Source organism: Cervus elaphus, chromosome 19 (genome assembly GCF_910594005.1).
Source record: "Cervus elaphus chromosome 19, mCerEla1.1, whole genome shotgun sequence".
In the NCBI taxonomy this organism is placed as follows: domain Eukaryota; kingdom Metazoa; phylum Chordata; class Mammalia; order Artiodactyla; family Cervidae; genus Cervus; species Cervus elaphus.
In genome coordinates this window covers 24226984-24246785 of record NC_057833.1, presented here as the reverse complement: position 1 = coordinate 24246785, position 19802 = coordinate 24226984, and the positions used below count along the sequence as shown (strand labels likewise).

At 42.5% G+C, this 19802-nt stretch overlaps 1 protein-coding gene across 7 annotated transcripts in view; it reads left to right on the top strand.

The window, feature by feature from the left end:
* Positions 1-14777: 14777 nt before the first annotated feature.
* Positions 14778-19802, top strand: part of TNIK (TRAF2 and NCK interacting kinase) — a 393297-nt gene continuing 388272 nt past the window's right edge. For 4 of the 7 annotated variants that reach the window (XM_043874424.1, XM_043874420.1, XM_043874418.1 and 1 more), the window contains exon 1: positions 14779-15217. In XM_043874424.1, the coding sequence (XP_043730359.1) occupies positions 15161-15217 (57 nt within the window). In that variant the 5' untranslated portion in view covers positions 14779-15160. Of the gene's footprint in view, positions 15218-19802 lie in introns of all 7 variants that reach the window. The other 3 variants (XM_043874425.1, XM_043874421.1, XM_043874417.1) reach the window with 2 other exon arrangements.

Genomic DNA, 19802 nt, shown 5'->3' with positions numbered 1-19802 from the left:
ATGGAGAAAAATTAGAATTAGTCTGGAGAACTAAGGAGAGTATAAAGAAACTTTCTAAACAGTTTGCAGAGGGATTCTGTGGACTTTACAGGTGGAACTTCGGCATTACCCTTAAGACTTATATATCAACAAGGAATTTTTATTGAGCATGCTCCTGGTTCAGTGCTCAGGGAGACATTATCTCATTTAGTTCACATGATAAAACAGAGGTAAGTGTTATTTTTATTTCATTTCTCTAATCAAAAAATGAATACTTAGGTAAGTCAGAAAAAGAAAGACAAATACCATATGATATCACTTATGTGTGGAATCACCCTTATGGCAGAAAGCAAAGAGGAACTAAAGAATCTCTTGATGAAAGCGAAAGAGGAGAGTGAAAAAGCTGGCTTAAAACTCAACATTCAAAAAACTAAGATCATGGCATCCGGTCCCATCACTTCATGGCAAATAGATGGGGAAACAATGGAAACAGTGACAGACTTTATTTTTTTGGGCTCCAAAATCACTGCAGATGGCAACTGCAGCCATGAAATGAAAAGATGCTTGCTCCTTGGAAGAAAAGCTATGACTAACCTAGACAGCATATTAAAAAGCAGAGACATTACTTTGCCAACAAAGGTCCATCTATTCAAAGCTATGGTTTTTCCAGTAGTCACGTATGGATGTGAGAGTTGGACCATAAAGAAGGCTGAGTGCTGAAGAATTGATATTTTTGAACTGTGGTGTTGGAGAAGACTCTTGGACTGCAAGGAGATCAAACAAGTCTATCCTGAAGGAAATCAGTCCTGAGTTTTCATTGGAAGGACTCATGCTGAAGCTGAAACTCCAATACTTTGGCCACCTGATGCAAAGAACTGACTCACTGGAAAAGAATGATGCTGGGAAAGATTGAAGGCAGGAGGAGAAGGGGATGACAGAGGATGAGATGGTTGGATAGCATCACTGACTCGATGGACATAAGTTTGAGCAAGCTCAGAGAGTTGGTGATGGACAGGAAAGCCTGGCATCTGCAGTCCATGAAGTCGCAAAGAGTCAGACATGACTGAGCGACTGAACTGAACGGAAATTATGACACAAATAAACCTATCTATGAAATAGAAACTGATTCACAGACATAGAGAACGGACTTGTGATTGCTAAGAGGGAGGGGCATGGGGGAGGGACGGGTTGGGAGTTTGGGATTAGCAGATACAAACTATTAGATAGAGAAGAGACAGCAAGGCCCAACAGTATAGCACAGAGAACTATATTCAATATCCTGTGATAAACCATAATGAAAGAGAATGAAAAAGATATGTAAACCTGATTACTTTTCTGTACAGCAGAAATTAACACATTATTTCAATAAAATAAATTAGAAAAACAACAACAATGGATACTTAAAAGACTTAAGTAACTTTCCAAGGGTTGTACAGTTAGGAAGTGGCAGTGTCACCCCCCCCAAACCCAGGTCTTCTAAATCCATTTTGGGTGCTTTACAAGGAAAAGAGGGTGCTGCCAAGGAGGAGCCCGAAATGAAGGCAAAGATGAAACTTGAGGATTGGAGTTCAGTTATGGACTTTCCCTTTGTAAGGCTGCACCTAATACAGTGACTTTCCATACCTCTGGGCTTTATACACTATGTGTTCACTGGGCATGACTCCAGGGGACCCCATTTACATAGAACACGTTGTGAATGGCAGAAGTCAGTGACCTGCCTCCATAGATAGCAACGTGAGTGTGTGGTGGAGGCTGGAAGCCAGGAAAACATTGGGACCAGAAGCTGGGAAAAGTGATAAGAAGCAAACTAGAAATAAATGAAAGGGCTGACTGCAGCAGCTGGCTGAGGTTGGGAGCAGTAAAAGATGCGGGTCGGGATTGTCAGAAAAGGAAGGAAAAGTGGATACTTTGAGGAAAAGTAGCCTTGGGGAGTAAAATACCCTACAGGTCCATGGGCTCAGAAGGGCTGGGAGAAGCTGGGAGCTCTAGGACTTGGGGGATCAGGAGAGGAGGGAGAAGAAAGCCACAGGAGAACCTTACCCACTTGGCAGTTTCACCAAAGACTATTTCTGAGTTGTCAATTTTGCTATAGATGTAGATGGCGGGGTGCAAAAGAGAACAGATCAGCAACTGGTTTTTTTACTTAAAAAAGCAAGACTCAGGAAGTTTCCATGAGTCAGTAATGAAAGTGATATTGCTTTTGAAGTGTAAAGCAAACAAGGGGAATTTTCTTTTTGTAGTTGTTGTTTTTTTTTTTTTTCACCATTTGGTTTTTAAAAAAAAATTAGAAATGGAACATATATAGTTCAATTATGGAAGATGTTATTTCTATCCACAATTTAGCTCAGCAATAACATGGTGGATTTCTCCTTTGATTTTGAATTCCTAGGCTTTAAATGTTTCAGCAGACCGCTGGAGGCCATTCTGCTGTTACAGCCATCACAGTGGAGTCTGACATGGTTTCAGCAAGTCACCAAGTGAATGACTAGAGATAGGGCTGCTCATGAAATTCCAGATATTAAGGTTCAGTCTCCAGTGAAAGTTATAATAATATCTTAATTGAAATGAAATTAATATCATAATTGAAATGAAATTATGTCAAAGATTTGTTTTTAAATATTTCAGCAAATAAAAATAAGGAAAGTCCCTAGTGGTCTATTGGTTAAGCCCCTGTGGTTCCAATGCAGGGAGCATAGCTTCCATCCCTGGTCGGAGAATCAGGGAACTAAGATCCTACATGCCCCTTGGTGTGGCAAAAAAAAAAAAAACCCAACCAACACACAAAACAAAACAAAATAGAAGAAAAAGCATGGTGAAAGTGAAAGTCACTCAGTCGTGTCTGATTCTTTGCAACCCCATGGACTATACCATGGAATTCTCCAGGCCAGAATACTGGAGTGGGTAGCCTTTCCCTTCTCCAGGGGATCTTCCCAACCCAGGGATCGAACCCAGGTCTCCCACATTGCAGGGAGATTCTTTATCAGCTGAGCCACAAGGGAAGCCCCAAAAGCATGGTGGATGGGGAGAAATATAGAAATAACTATGGTGATATGCTGTTGATTGTAGAAGCTGGTGATGTATATACCAGAAGACAAAGAATTTTAAGCAGCTCTTCTGGGCCCTTTTCATTGAGAGATCAACAACAACATCAATAAATGTCTAGACTTTCTGTCCAACCAGTTACAAGATACTAATTTTTTTTTCTTCATAGACTTAACTCTATCCTGAATTCCTTCCACTCTTTTCAGCTCTCCTGGCAGCAGTGCAGTTACCCAAGTTTCATTATGTTCATTTATGACACTGGATTTTGTCTCATGCTTACATAGACTTAATATTTTACGTAGACTGAATATTGTGTCCCCTGTCCAACCTCCCCAAATTTCTATGTTGAAATCCTAATCTCCAAGGTAATGGGGTCTCTGGAAGGTGAGAGGTCATAAGGGCAGCCCTCTCATGATTGAACTTAGTAACAGTGCCCTTTACATAAGAGACCCTAGAGAGCTAGCTTGCCATTTGCGCCATTTGAGGACACAAATGAGAAGATGGCTGTCTATGAGGAAGCAGATCCTGAATCTGCCAGCATACGGATTTTGGATTTCCCAGCCCCTGAAACTGTAAGAAATAAATTTCTGTTGTTTATAAGCCATCTAATCTCTGATTTTTTTTTTATAACAACCCAAACAGACTAAGATACTTACTAAAAGCTACAATCAATGTTCATTATTCCTTTGATCTGACTAACTAAAATCCTTGCCCACCAAAGATGTTCAATACATATTTGGGAATGGGAAAAAATGATCTTGGAGGGTGCTTGTTTAAAAGTAAAGATTGTTGCGTCCTGCTCCCTCATATTCTGGGAATCTATATATTAATTAAGCCCTACTTCCTTTTTTGCTACAAGTGCCCATAAACAATGCTTTTATTTATTAATTTTTTCAGCCCCATGGCATGTGGCATTCTAGTTCCCTGACCAGGGAGTGAACCTGTACCCCATGAACTGGCAGTGTAGAGTCTCAACCACTGGATCACCAGGGAAGTCCACCTGGACAGCACATTCAGAAACAATGCCTAAATTATAAAATCAGAGACCATTTTGATGATCCCTGTATCCAATACATGTTTTTAGTGAATACATATGTTAATATGTGTGTGTGTGCATGCTACATTGCTTCAGTTGTGTATCTTTGCAACCCTATGGACTGTAGCCCACCAGGCTCCTCTGTCCATGGGGATTCTCCAAGCAAGAATATTGGAGTGGGTTGCCATGCCCAACCTCAGGGGATCTTCCTGACTCAGGGATCAAACCTGCATCTGTTATGTTTCCTGCTTTGGCAAGCAGGTTCTTTATCACTAGCACCTCCTGGGAAGCTCATAATAAGGAAATGAATTTACACTTTTTGTGAATGCATGAGAAAGTTAGATCCACAACTGATTCTTATTATTAGCTTTTGACACAGCCATATCCATGGGACTCTTGGTTCGCTCTCAGAATCAGCCAGTCATGCAAAATCTATTAAATATAAAAATGTTGACACCTAAAGGGTTGAAAAGACTTGTCCAGATTTTTCTGTCTTCAAAGTGGCCAGTTCTGTCCACTTTTCTTAGCTACTTCTTTACACTGATTTAATGATTAATCTTATAAGCACCACTTCATTGCAGGCATTACGCTAGGTACGAGAGAAATAGAGCTGAACAAGAAAAGTTGCTTGTCCTCAACGGCTGAATTGTGGATAAGAAAAGCAACAAAACACAATATAGCATCTTAAGTGTTATAAGAGAGAGAACACATATTTTTCAGTGTAGACCTCACAAGTCATCTATGTAATTGCACAAAGAAAGTATGTTAAATCTCTTGAGAGGTTTGGCCTCTACCTTCTTTGGCCAATTGACCAAAACAACTCCCTATTCCTTGTTTTGTCTCCTGGGTTCTCTGGACTAAAGAAACCCTCTGAGACAAACTGCTGGGCTCTGTCTTTGGTACTTCTTCCCCCACTAGAGGCAATACCAAGCATGACACATCCACTCATTTAGCTTGGAGATTTCAGGTGGCTCACACATTAAGGGAAATGGGATCAACTGTGTACCTTACAGTCTCTTTTAGATATGCATATTGCACTCTAGATACCATCCACAACACAATGGATGCAATAGAAGTAGTAGTACTTCTTGCAGTAGTAGTACTTCTATAGTATAGTACAAGGGAAACAGAGGATTGGAAATCTCAGGGAAAACAATAACAGTAAAAACAGCCTTGGTTTTCTTTGTTTGTTTGTTTTTTAAAAAACCAAACAAGAAGCCTTTTCCTGCAGTAACTCTGTGACATTGAGCAAGTCACATAGTGTCTCTGGACCTTGGTTTCCTTATCTGCAAAGTGAGAGGGTTGGACTCCTTATCTCAAAGGTTCCTTCCAGCTCTAAAGTCTGATAAAAACATTTATGTACCTTATGACTCCATGTAAAGATTAGTTGGGCAACTCCTCCCCTCTCCCAGCTCCAGGCTAACCTGTAAGGCTATGTCATTCAAATAGACGGATACAAACTAAAAAGTTGAAAATTATTTTGTGTATGCTAGGGTAAGGCAGGCTTAGAATCTGAAATTAAACAGGAGAAAAGCTCTATAGAAAAAGTGAAAACTAATTGAGATAACCAGCAGGAAATAACTTACCACTGACTTTTGACATGACCCAGACAGGCCCTGGTGGTCAGAAGAGATGTCCCTTTATCATTTCTATTAAAGTACGTTTGGTCATTGACCAGACATGTATGGAATGCTGTTGAAAGACAGTAAGGTAGGTCTTAAAAACATTGAGGAAAGAACAGGTTGGAAACTCCATTATTTGACTAGAACATAATTAAATTTAAAACTGCTTTAGGATTTAAGAAGATCAAGCAACTTTCAAAAAATTATAAACAAATTTTATAGTAAATATTGAAAGCTTACAGCCGCATATTAAAATTTTCTATACATGTTTGTTGTTAGAAATTTCTCAGAGAATGAAAACAGAAAATGCTGTTTTGAAAGGGCTTGCCAAATTTTTAGTAAAAATAGTTTTCCATATTTGGGGAAAGTGTAATACTGGTATTTGAGATAAAGTGTTGTGCTTGTCTTTTGGATTAAAAAATCCTAGTTAATTAGGAAAATTGCTCTGAACCCATTTAATATAAAAGAAATGTAGTGACTTGGCAGTATTATGCCAAGGTAATTAGGTTAAAAAAAGTCTATCTGTACCAATATATCTATCTGAAACAAGAAATGAGATTTTTAAAACAACTGTATTGTTTTTCTTTTTCTATTTTGAGATTTGATCTCAGGCAGTCCAACTCCAAAGACCATGTCCTTCACCTCAGATCATACTGTATGGAATACAAAATATTGATTCAGGCTCAGTCCATAGTGTGGCAAAGAGTCGGACCTGGCTGAAGGGACTTAGCACACACACACCAGGAAGCTAGAAGGATAGGGTGTGTAATTGGATAGTGGAAAACTGGAATTTTATAGGCAGAGCTGCTTAAGATGATGATTACATTTCTGATTGGGTCCCTAGGGATAAGTTTAATTGCAGGCAAAGGCAAAAGTGATTCCAGTGAAGACAAATCTAAGAACTGTGAATCTGTTTAGAAAAATTTGTAACATGAATATTAGAATCTCTTAATAATGTGGTCTAAGACGGGTATCCATAACTGCTCCTTTTTGGAAATGATCAAACCTTGTGTCTTGTCCTTTGGACAGATTTGATCAATTTCCTGTGGCAGAATTGTGTATTCTTAGTTTATTTGGGTTGTTTTGCTTTGGTTTTTATACCCTTTGATTCTAATATGGGAATTTAAATTACTTATTCTTACTGTGATGTGTTTGTGTTTATGTCTGAGACATTATTCTTTGGTTGAAAGCAACAGCAGAAGCCAACTATGGTTAGCATGAGCAAAAGGCAAAGATATTGAGGTCAGAGAATTGATAATATGGTTGGAAAGATGTGCTAGGTTTTAGTTTCCAAAACTACTGCAACAATTTCTTCTGTCCTCTGGGCTCTTCTACAATGTGACTTAGACACTCCTCCCATCAAAAGGTGGGATATATGTGTCTTCCTCTTGAAGTTGGGAAGATCTGTAACAGTGGTGGAATTGACATCACATGACTGCTGATGCTAAGCCATAAATGGTGATACAGCTTCTGTCTATGGGACGCTTGCTCTTGGAACTCATCCACCATTACATAAAGAAGCCCTAACAGCCCATACAGAGACAAGCCTGGAGAGGAGCCCTCAGCGCAAAGTCCAGGACCAAATCTGCTAAGTACAAGAGTGAGCCATTTTGGAAATGGGGCCTTCAGCTTTAGTTGATATTCTGTGGAGCAAATGAACCTTTCCCAGCAAACCTTGCTCAAATTACGGATTTGTGAGCAAAAGAAACAACTGTTGTTTTACTCACTGAGCTTTGAAGTGGTTGGTTACACAGCAATAGATAACTAGCATAGGGATCATGCTTGGAAACAGACAGGAAAAAGGCAACTTCTGAGACACAACATGGAGGAAAGGACGGTAGTAAACAGGGCACCACAATTGGAAGTAATGGTCACTAACCATTTTCAGTCTGTTGCTGTTCTTAACTTCCAGGTTTCTCTGAAGGGGACTTCTACTGTTCTGATTTCAGACACCTATCACCCTTTGGGTACTGACGGGCAGAAAACCCGAGTTACGGCTCCAACAATCTGTAGCCAGAGGGAAAGAGATAATCATTCCAGAGGAAATATAGATACAGGAAGTTTAGTTTTGTGTGTGTGTGTTTGTTTAAATCACTGCTGTGACAAATTCTCACAAGCTTAGTGGCTTTAAATGACACAAATTTATTATCTTACAGTCTGGAAGTCTGTTTTACTGGGCTAGAATTAAGGTGTCTGCAGGGTGGCTTTCCTTTCTGGAGGCTCTAGAGTAGAATCCATATCTCTGCCCTTCCAGCTTCTAGAGGTTGCCCATGTTCCTTGGCTTATGGCACCCTTCCTTCATTTTCAAAGCCAGCAATGTTGCACATATCTGTGTCTTTCTTCCATTTCATCCCTTCCTCTAGTTTTGATTCCTCTTCTGCTTCCCTCTCTCACCTTTAAAGACCTTTGGGGACTTCCCTGGCAGTTCAGTGGTTAAGAATTTACCTGCCACTACAGGGGCATGGGTTTGATCCCTGGTCTGGGAAGATCCCACATGCTATGGAGCGACTAAGCCCAAGCACCATAACTACTGAGCTTGTCCTCCCTAGAGCCTGTGCACTGCAATTAGAAAAGAGCCTCTGCTCTCTGCAACTAGAGAAAGCCCATGCAAAGCAATGAGGACCTAGTGTGGCCAATAAGTTAAAAAAAAAAAAAAAGCAAACCTTTGAAACTACATTGGGGCCCACTTTGCTTAAGCCAGGTATCTCCTTATCTCAAATTCCTTATTTTAATCACATATGCAAAGACCTACTTGCCATGTAAAGTAACATGCTCACAAGTTCTGGGGACTGGAACATGAACGACTTTGGCAGGGGTTGGGCATTATTGTACCTGCTGCAGTATACAGAAGTGGAATAGAGGCTGAGAGGGCCTCACCACTCCTCAGACATGTCCTTTACAGACATAGTCTGATTTGTATATTTTTTCTTTTATTTACTTCATTTGATTCATCAAATTATCCCTGTCCCATTCTTTTGATTTGGGTAGTTTATAACTTACACATCTAATTTATAATTGCCTACAAAATATATTTATTTTGTACAATTGACTTACATTTTTCCTGTGTTTAGAGGAAGTATCTAAATACATTTCCAAATAAGACCAAAATCTTAACATGCTTTTTTCTCTGTCCTTTCCCTTTATCTTCATGATAAAATTATTCCAGTTTTAGATTATCATTATTTCCTTTTACTTTATGAATCAGCAATAATGAAGAATTAAACATTTTAATTCTTATTTTCTGTTAATAGGAAGTGTTTGACTGCAAATAATAGAAAATGTAACTAAAGGCAGATTAAACAAAGAGAAAACCTTCATGTCTCATGGGAAGAAGTTCAGAGATAGGTTGTTCCTAGATTAATTTAGTGACTCAACAATGTGATTAAGGATCCAAGTGTTTTTCATCTTCTGCTTTTTTTTCTCAAGTTCAGGCAGGAAGATGGCTGCTATAGCTCCAACTAATATAGCCACGCACTACTCTGTCTGAAGACAGTGTATTGGTTATCTACTGCTGCATAACAAATCAAGTGGCTTACAACAACAATAACATTTCTTATTTAACAGGCTTTCTGTGAGTCAGGTATTCGGGAGCTTGGTTTGATGGATCTAACTCAGGATCTCTCAAGAAGCTGCAGTTAGGGCAAGTGGGGATAGTAATCATCTAAAAGCTTGACTGGACTGGAGGTTCCACTTCAAGGCAGCTGACATGGCTGGCAGGTTGCATGAACGTCCACAGGTCATGATGGCTGACTTCCCCTAGAGCAGTAGTTCTCAACTGAGGGTGATTTTTGCTTTCTATGGGACATTTGGCAATGTCTGGAGACATTTTTAGTTTTCCCAAATGGGAAAGTGTTTCTGGCATCTGGTGGGTAGGGAGTAGGTATGCTTCTAAGCATCCAACACTGTATAGGACAGCCCTCCAAAACATGAGTTCTCAGAACCACAATGTCAATAGTGCTGAGGCTGAGAAACCCTGCTTTAGAGCAAGTGAACCAAGAAAACAAGGTAAAAGCTAAAATAACTTTTGTTACCCAGTTTTGGAAGTCCTCTGTATTCTATGTTGGAGGGAACTAACACAAGGGTATATATCAGGAGGTGAGGCTCACTGGGAGCCATCTTGGATGAAGGCTACCACAGATAGGAAGCTTTTCCTGGTCCTTTTATATTCTCCTGCTTCCTTCTTCTTTTTATGTTAAAAAGTTTTTGAATAGGAAAACTATTCTTATACCCCCATCAGACTTCTCTTTATTCTAGCCAGTGCTGCATGAGACACCTATGTCTAAACCAATCTCTTGGAGAGAGAAGAGAATTACAGTGATCAGTTTAGACAAGTTGACATTCATTCTTTCTCTGGGGTTGGGAAGAACTCATATTCTTGAAACACATGGAGAATAAATTCTCAAAACCAGAATTTTTCTAGTATGGAAGAGAATGACTTTGAGTGGGTAACAAACAGTTTGCTACCTTTGCTTATCATTGTCTTTGGTATTGCATGTTTTCTTTTTTGATTCAGGTTTTCAGTGGAATGCACTTTTCAATAATTTAAGAGATGATCAATCATTTGAATCCTTACATATCTGAAAATGTCATTATTTTGCATTCTTTCTTAAATGATAGTTTAGTTGGGTAGAGAATTCTAAGTTAAAATAAATTTCAAGACTTTGTTCCATTTTCTACTATTACTAGCATCTATTGCTGCTAATGAGAAGTAGGTGACTTGGTGAGAATTTCCTTGGTATCCTTAATGTTCTAAAATTCCTTCATGATGTGTTTAGTGTGGTATTTTTTACTTAAACACCAAATGAGAGCTTTTAACCTGAATATATTGGAACATTTTCTATGATTTCTTTGAATATTTCCTTCTACCCATTCTCTAGCTCTCCTGTTAAATAAATATTGAAATTTCTGGATTTATTCTTGATATTACTTAATTTTTGCTCACTGCTTTATATTTTCTCTGTAATCTGGGAGAAAATGACTCAGTCTTCTAGCTTACTAAATCGTCCTTCAGTTCAGTGTGAGTCAGTATAGCATGGTGATTAAAAGCCTGAGTTCAAATTCTGTTTTAGTCATTTATGACTGTGCTCCCTGGAGTAAATTAATTAACCTTTCTATTTTTCAGCTTACTCATCTGTAAAATAAATATGCTAATAATGTTGCCTATTTTGTAAGGTTATAAAGATTAAATATGTTAATATATGACTATTATAAGAGTATCTGCAGCATAGTACCACTGATTATTGTTCAACTCACTTAAACAATTTCAATAAATATGTTCTTAATAAGTCCTCTAACTGATTTGTTTTCACAGTAACCTGGTTCTTTTTAATGGATGTAAGGTCCTGCATTATCCTTCTGAGAGTGAAAAAATCTGTATGTTAAAAAACTTCTTTTTGCTCCTATAAAAATATCTTGGAGTTTTCAATTTGCTTATTGATTGAAATTGGTGCTTCTCTTTCATACTAATAGATTTCCGCAAATAACTGGTGATTGGTCTGCTCTTCTTGGGCCTTCCCAGGTGGCTCAGTGGTAAAGAATCCGCCTGCCAATGTAGGAGCCACAGGAGATGTGGTTTTGATCCCTGGGTCAGGAAGATCCCCTGGAGGAGGAAATGGCAACCCACTCCAGTATTTTCGTTGGGACATGGACAGAGGAGCCTGGCAGGGTACAGTCCATGGGGTCACAAAGAGTCAGACATGACTGAGCGACGGATCATGCATGCAGGCTGCTCATCTCAGTGTTTGGAAATCTCACTTGCCTATCTGCGTTGCCAGTTCTGAGTGTTTGCTTTGCTTACTGTGGTGGGAAGGGGGACAGGGCAGGACGTGGTGCAGGGCAGGGGATGTAGGCAGTTTACTTTCAGATTGTGTGTGTATGTGGTCTTATTCCTCCTGGAAATTGGTGGGCAGCCCCTTGGGGTGATAGTGTTTCCTTGGTCCAAGTGCCCATTAGTGACAAAACAGACTTAATTCCAAACAATCGTGCTTAAGATCTTTTAAAAAATTTAAATTAGGTACCATTGTTGGAGCCTCCACTGTGCTTTCCCATTCCATTTTTCTTCTTCCCTTCTCACTGTTCCAAAGTTCATACCTCTGTATCCTTTCTGCCCGTATTCATGCTTTTAATGTATTCATTCATACATATTTGCTATGCTGTGCTAAGTCGCTCTAGTCGTGTCCGACTCTTGGCGTCCACCAGGCTCCTCTCTCCCTGGGATTCTCCAGGCAAGAATACTGGAGTGGGTTGCCATTTCCTCCTCCAGGGGATTTTCCCGACCCAGGGATCTCACCAGGGTCTCTTAAGTCTCCTGTATTGGCAGGCGGGTTCTTTACCACTAGCGCCACCTGGGCAGTCCCAAAGTACGAAGTAAACGGATTTGAATCCATTCTCTTCTCTTTTCTTCCTCTTTTTTTTTTTTTTAACATTTACTTATTTGGCGGCGCTGGGCCTTAGCATTACTGGGAATCTCCATTTACATATTTAGACAGACATAAACAGCATATCATAAAGTTGTACAGGCTTTCAAACTGTACCTTAATAATAACAATTCTTTCAACCCTTCAGATTACACCAAGAAGAAAATCTCACTTTGGTCAAGTTTTGAATGTCTTTTCTGGCATTTGCTAAATTCTCTTTTAATAAATTAAAGCCTCAGGACAGGTAGGTAGAATTTAATAATACTGTTTTATTTTCCATTGTATTCATTTTAATGATTTCCTTCTTTTCGTTAAGCAGGTGCTGCAAGTTTTTCATCCACAGTACTGACATATATTTCCTTTTAAGTTAAATATAAGGAAAAATGAAAAGTGTTGAGTTAAAGAAAAATGTTAAATAACTGTCCAGGAGGCATACATATATGACAAAAAAATTAGATGTACTGAAATTGCTGAAATACGACATACACTTGACATAAAAAAAAAATTAAGTCAAGTTCCTTCTTGGGGTATGCAAGGCTCTACCTGATCTGATCTTTACTTTCCTCCTCAGCCCAGTTACCACAATTACTTCACCTTCAGCACAAAATGCCTGGAGTTTCCTCCTTCCCTTGGCAGCTGGAGGGGCCCTGGCTGTTGTAATCTCTCCTTTTATGGTACTTCCTGCGGCCAGCATCCCTGCCTACACCTGACTTTCATCAACCTCTCAGGCTCCTAGGAAGCCCTCCTCCTCTTGGTACACATCATTGTACTATATATATGGTTTTCTAAACTGATTCTAAAACCAAGGGTAGAATTTAATACCTGTATCATGACACCCTCATGGCCTGAGCAGCTGATTAACACTAAAAGAAATGAATGATTTGTGATGCTTCAAATAAAATTGGGGGTAAAAATGAAGGTTCTTCCTGAAAAAAGATGTTTTTCTCATTTTTCATGTGCTTGGAGTTTTAAAAATAGTTCAGTTCATACATCTCAATACCTGATCTTAGTGATTTTCTTTCAACACTGAGAAAATACACTAGCTTGTCTCTAGATTTAGTTTAAAAAAGGCACAGAGAAGGGAAAAAACAAGGACGATGAGAAATGATAGTTTGTTTTTTTTTTAATGTCATTTCGACATTACATATTGGCTTACTGTAGGTTACTACCTTGAGCTGGACCATTTTATTAGAAAATGAGAGATCAAATCAAATGTTTGGAATTATGACACATTTAAACATATGACAAAAGCTTTTTAATGGCAAAAGCTCCTAAACGGTTGTGGCCACTGAAATGTTGGAACAATTTTCAAGTTTTTTGATGCACAATGCATATAAATAAAGACAATATTATTAATAAAAACAGCAGAGTGCATATGGAATGCTGCTCGAAAGTCCTGAGGAACTAACTGCATTGGCTTCCATTCATTCACTCAAAAGCATCATTCTGAAGCTGATATCCACACTGCACAATTAAAAATTCCTCAGGACACTTGGTCAGGAGAAAATTCTCATCTTAACAGAGATGGAGATAATGCCTTCAAAGCTACGACTGTATTTGGGGGAAAAGCTCAATTTTAGCCTCTCATCCTAGGTATTTCGCGTGGCCAAGGCCGGAGACGCGGCTGGGGTAAGTGGCTCGATATACCGGATTACAGAATGTCAGGTTTACCACTGTAAACGTTCAGCCTTTAAATTCGAAAGCCGGTGCAGTGAAATCGCTCTCACGCCGTACATCTTCTGGGTTACATCTTATCCGCCAGCCAAACTTTCTCTATTAACCTGGGTAGACAAGCAGCATAAACGCAGCCGGAAAGGAAAATGCAGGGACCGGAGGCGGCGTGAGCTGACTTAACCCATGTTGCCTTCCGAGTTACCTGAAGCATTCAAACCACTGCACCCGGAGAACAATTCTCGTATCAATTCGGTCGTTTCCGTGGGGGAATTGCGGCAAGGACAGGTCCTGGGTGTGGCGAGACCAAGAGAGAGCTCAGATCGCCCTACTTTCCCGCTTCTGGCAAACCCTTCCAGCCCCGAGGCGGGAAGGGACCGGTCCCGAAGAACAGCCATCCGGGATTCCGGGGGCCGCTGGCGGACCCGACCCCGCGGCAGTTGCAGATTTCCGAGGCCTGGGGGTAGGGGGGCGGCTGGGCGCCCACACGAGTGCGCTTCTCCCTCATTCGTTCCGCGGCTGGAGGCGGATCCCCTTCTTTGCACACAAGTCCTTATATGCACCGGTTGCACCAGCCCGCGCTACTCCAGCCCCACAAATAATTAATGGTGGAGGGAGGGCGTCGCTCCTTTTTTCCTCTCCTCTGCATTTTTATTTTTTCACCGCAGGAGCATTTGAACCCTGAGGAGAATCCCTCAAAATGCGACTGAAGGGCCATTTTGCTGCAGGGCACGAATTGGACACACAACAATAAAAGCCCCCTAGTCCCTACGAGAAGCACGGCAGGGTTCAGGAAAGGTCTTCAGATGCAGCGCGAAGAGCCCGCAAAAACCCAGGCTGAAAGGGTGTGCGCCCCTCCCCCATCCACGTTGGTGCAGAGGGACCGGGTCAGGAAGCGCGGCCTCTCCCCAGTCGGAGACCACGCCTCCTCCGCCTTTCCTCCACCCCCGCCCCCCCGCTTTACTCCTCCCAGGAAGCGGTGATAGACAGTTTTGTGTGGCTCTCCACCCCCACCCCCCCAGCTGAGTGGAGGAGTTGATGTGTCTCATTATAACAGCCAATGCAGCCGCCATCCACGCACAAGCAAAGAAGCATGTCCCATTTAAATACACCCACGCAGCCCCAGCGCCCTTAGCCGATCAGGGCGCGCAGCCCACACGCACCGCGGCTCCAGGGCTTGGAGATCCGCTCAGGTTGGGCTCCCGGACCCGGAGGACCGACGCGCGGAGGATCGCGATCTGGCGCTGTGGGAGCCGGGGTGGGCGGAGGAGGCTGCGCCCCGGGCCTCTGGCGCGACAGCCGCATGAGGACGCGAGTGAAATAGACCAAGGTGGAATTTCCAAGGGAATAGCTTCGGGGTGGTTTTGGTCCATCTCTCCCGCGAAGAAGTCGACATGGCGAGCGACTCCCCGGCTCGCAGCCTGGATGAAATAGATCTCTCGGCTTTGAGGGTGAGCGGAACATGTTTTCTGATTTCTTTCCAGTGTTTTGGGTCAGAGTGAGTGGGCTCGGTGCGTGGACTGGGGCTGGGGCTGGTGGGCAGGGGCGGGCGGATGCCACGAGAGGGAACCTGGATTCTCGTGTTGATTCAGGGGCTGCCGAAGTGTTCTTGGCTGAGCCCCCACCGCAGAGATTGTGCGGTACGTGTCCTCCTTTGGAGGGAGCCAGACCTCCCCCCGAAAACCCTTAGAGCTTATGCCAGTTTCATCTTAGACCGGTGTAAGAGCATTAAAATGAAAGGCGCGTGTGGGTGAGAGTGTGTGTATGCATAAGCCCCGGTGCCAAGGCTCTAGACCCCACTGTCCTTTTCTGTAAAAAAGAATAACAACAGCGTGAATAAAGGCACTGGCTCCTCACGTTTTCCATCAACCTGCAGGAGGACATTGTGAGCCTGACTGGCTCCACGACGCCGAACCTGCCGCTCTACGGGGGCAGCTCTTGCTATGCCAGTCTTGTAGATGGCAACTGCCTCCCCTTCCCCCTTTTCTGCTGTTCGCGCCCGGACTGCCTCTCGGCGCTCTCTGAAATGCCGGTCCGCCGCTCACCTTTATTTATGGGTTTAACTCAGCCCTGCCTGCGCTTTCTGACTCTGTGGCTGTGACATTTCAGTTTTATGGATGAACTTAAGCAGGTGAAAGGGATGTGTTTGTTCTCTGCTTTCCCCCAGTCAGACCGGAACTCCTGGGAGTGTGTGTGTGTGTCTGTGTGTGTATCTGTGGTCAGCTCTTTGTAAAGCACCTCCCCTCCCCCCTCCGCCCCGAGCCCCCCGGGTTTAATTTACCCTCTCGTGAATTGCCTCAGACGCCGTTTCATTGTATTGACTGAGACATCACTGATATAGAATCCATTTTGCTGTTGTTTGGAGATCGGAATACCAGGAATCCTGGTGCCGCCTCGACGCCTCCCCACCCCCACCCCCCAATCCCGACACACTCCTTCGGGGAAGGGGGCTGAGCTTTCTTGCCAGATTAATTAGATGCTGCCTGCCGGGAAGGGGGTGAGGGGTGAGGGGTGGGGGTCGGCAGCGGCACCGGGGGTCTGAGAAGGATAGTCTACCGATCTTAAAAGGGCTTTTTCCTCTCTTGACCCCCCCCCCCCAAAAAAAAAGCGATTGTACATACTTGAGGCCAGGAGGGTCGGTGAGATGGAACTCATGGTGGCTCTGAACACAGATACGGAAGGGGTGAAGCTTGGAAGTTCACACGCCCTCCCGAGGAGTACATTGTTAGGTGGATGCTAAATCTTCGGATTATGTACTTGAATCTTCAGTACTTTCCTTGACATTGCCTCCTTCTCCACGGTTATTTTAAAGAACTCCCTTTATGGTCAGAGTGGTACTTTTTCTTTAGTCTTGTTAATGCTCCCTCTCTGCTTACCCCCCTCTTTTTTTAACTCCCTCCCCTCTTGTTAATCCTTCCATCTCGGAGGTGAGGTTTCTTCGAGGCAGTCAAGGGGCTGAGAAGAAACAGAGATGCCATTGGAAATGGCTTTTTTTTTTTTTTTTGATAGTTGGGTAGCAAAAGCTCATTCATGCGTTATTACAGTAAGCTGTCTATTTCCCTGGCACGGAAATGCCACAGTGAGAGCCCGCACCCCCCTGGGCAGCTGGGGTGGGGGTGGGGGTTGGGTAACAGGGTGGGTGCTTTGGCCAAGTGTGTGGCTTCCTGCTTTATAGACTGTGTGTGTTCATTTGCCCTACTTTCTGCGCTGGGAGTTGCTGCCAGCGGGTTAATCAGGTGGATGGATGGCCCAGACTTCTGGGTAGGGGAGAGTGGCAAAGCAGAGGAGGGGATGGGGAGGGGGAGTCTGAACAATGGGCAAGACTTGAGATTTCCCTGAGCCGGAATCTCAGCATCGGCTTCTCTAACGGATAGCGCTGTGATGTGATTTGAAGTTGGGCTTGATCTAGAGGTGTTTCTTGTGGGCTTTTTCCTGGGGAAGGTTTTCTCAGATGTCAGGCACAGAGCTCGCAGGCTTACGATCAACCACACGGGCTCACCTTGCTCACGGCCGACATGGAGTGCGATTCACACATGGGAGACCTGTGCTCCTTAGATCAGCCTTAAGAAAAGATATTTTTGCACAATTCACTGAAATTTCTCTTCCTGGCTTGGGCTTCAGTGCTTTGACACTGTATTTCTGCCTGCAGGAGGTATGGAAAGAGAGAGGGCTCCAGCTTCCAGCTCCTTCAGAAGATGGGGAACTGCTGGCTGGAGGATTTAAATGTAGATGTGGGGACAATTGCATTCTGGAGGGCTGGGATTTGCGACCAGTCTGGTGGTAGGTGAGCTGGGCAGATCGAGAGTTGAGTGCAGAGGCTACAGAGGTAATCTCCTCAAATCAGAGGCCTGACCATCTTTTTCTGTCTTCCTAGATAAGGAGAGATGGGCTCATGTATAGATGAGAGGTCTCATTTGTTCCTAAATCCTCAGGAAAGCCTGCGTGCTGAGAACTTCCTGGGGAATGCCTGACCCCTGAAATGCAGCCAAGGTCAGTGGCATCTAGGAGAATTTGCTGCAGCCTCACCAGCCCCTTGCTGTTTTGGTGGCTCTTTAATGTACACAATCAATGCCCTTTTTGTAAACTCTGTGCTCAATGCATTAAAAGCAGATCCTGTCTGGAGAAGCCTTTATCCTTTCCCACTTTAGGGGCTTATTGTTCTCAGTGATCCCAGATTGAACCCAGTCTAAATTTTCCCCAAATAGCAACAATGCATAATTTAGACCAGAGCACCCAGCGACAGCCCTGATGACTTAAATTATGCAAGATTTGGATGGTTTAGGAAGTCAGAAAAGACAGGATGGTTAGAAAAAAGGTGGTCTGAATCCAGTTTGATTAGTCTTGATTTTTAGAGCTCTAAAGATAAGCTAAGTCTTGAGGGAAAGGAATGGCTTCACAAATTTAGAGCTGGAAGAGAATTGTAGAACACCTAATCACCTAACCACACGAAGAGAATTGTAGAACACCTAACCACCTAACCACGCCTTTCATTTAATGCTCTGGAAGCTAAAGCCTAGAGAGGTGAAGTCCATTGCCCAAGGTCATACAGCCCCATTCCTGTTTGGAGGTGGAGTGAGTGGGGGTAGAGAGAGGGTGGTTTGGGGAGGATCTAGGTTCCCTGACTGTCTCATTCAATGCTCCTTTCTGTAAGTCACTGTCTGTGGCTACATTTTCTGCTGAGAGGCAGAGAGAAATTATTTCACCAGGGTCATGGGGTTTTATTTATCAAAAATAGAGAAACTGCTTCATGCAGATAAGTTCATAAAACATTAAACCGTGGAGCCTTAAGGTATCTTTGGAATTCATCTCGCCCAACCTCCCTTCAGTTTCTCCTCGGCAGGCAAATGACTGAATCATCTAGGACAGATGGTTGTCTCCGTAACCCTTTTCCATCTAAACATATCTCTTGGGGTCAGTCTAGATAAACACATTATTCAGATGTATCTGCATGCAAGGTTTGTAGAGTTCTATATATGTTTTGTATAATGTATGTGGATACTTATATTCTATATAGTATTATGGATATAAATGATCCATGTGGGTGTATGAAATGTGTGTATACATACATAGGCAACAGAAAACAATCATTCAAACGCAAGGCTTGAGTCATTCTTCCTTCAAGATATGACAGTATTAAAAGAAATGTGCCACCAGTATGCTTTATTACATAGGAGGTGAGGTCAGCCCAGAAAGCTTTTTGGAGATTAGCATATATCTGAATCTGAGCACGTTGGCCGTCCTTAGCTTGGCCCACAGTGTAAGGCAGTCAAGGCCAAGATTGGTCTCTGCTGACTTCATAGTCTAAGTTTCTGCCAGGACTTGCACTCACTTTTCTCTTTGAACAGAATTGGATGACCTCTGCTTGTCTTTTTCCTTTACCCCTCATTCCCTCTGGTCCTAACTATTTCGTTCTCCATCAAAACCTAGATTTAAGAATTGACCTTATTGGAAGACTTGCTTGCATTCTTCCTGCTACACTTTTTACACTTGTGTTATAAACCATATAGGGTTTTCTTTCTACCTGCTTGCTAAACTGTACACTCCGTGGGGCCAGAGGCTAGGTTTTGTTCGTTTCTGAGTCTGTAGTCCCAATTAGTTGAATGAGTGAGTGAGTGAAATGGACAGAGCACTGGTTTCTATGCCTATGTCTTATTGAATTTTGTGACATTAGATGAGTCCTTTATCCATAATTAACTAAAAATGAGAATGATCACAACTGCTTGCCTTCCTCATACACCGGTTTCATCAATAAAGTATTTATGACAGTGCTTTGAAAACTGTAAAGCGTTACACAAATACGCTATTCCATGATTAAATAGAATTTTATGGGAAACTTGATTCCACCAGCATTTGATCCCAATGATTGTATGTAATAGTAAGGGATCCTGAGAAAAAGATATTGGAATTTTGAGAGTTCTTTTTCCTTTTAATGTACTAGTGTGGCCTTATATTGACCTCTCATGGCCTATATCCGATCCCCTGATGGCCTGGCTTGACCTTTACTCCAGGTGAGTTCAGCCCAGAAGCTTTTGGAGA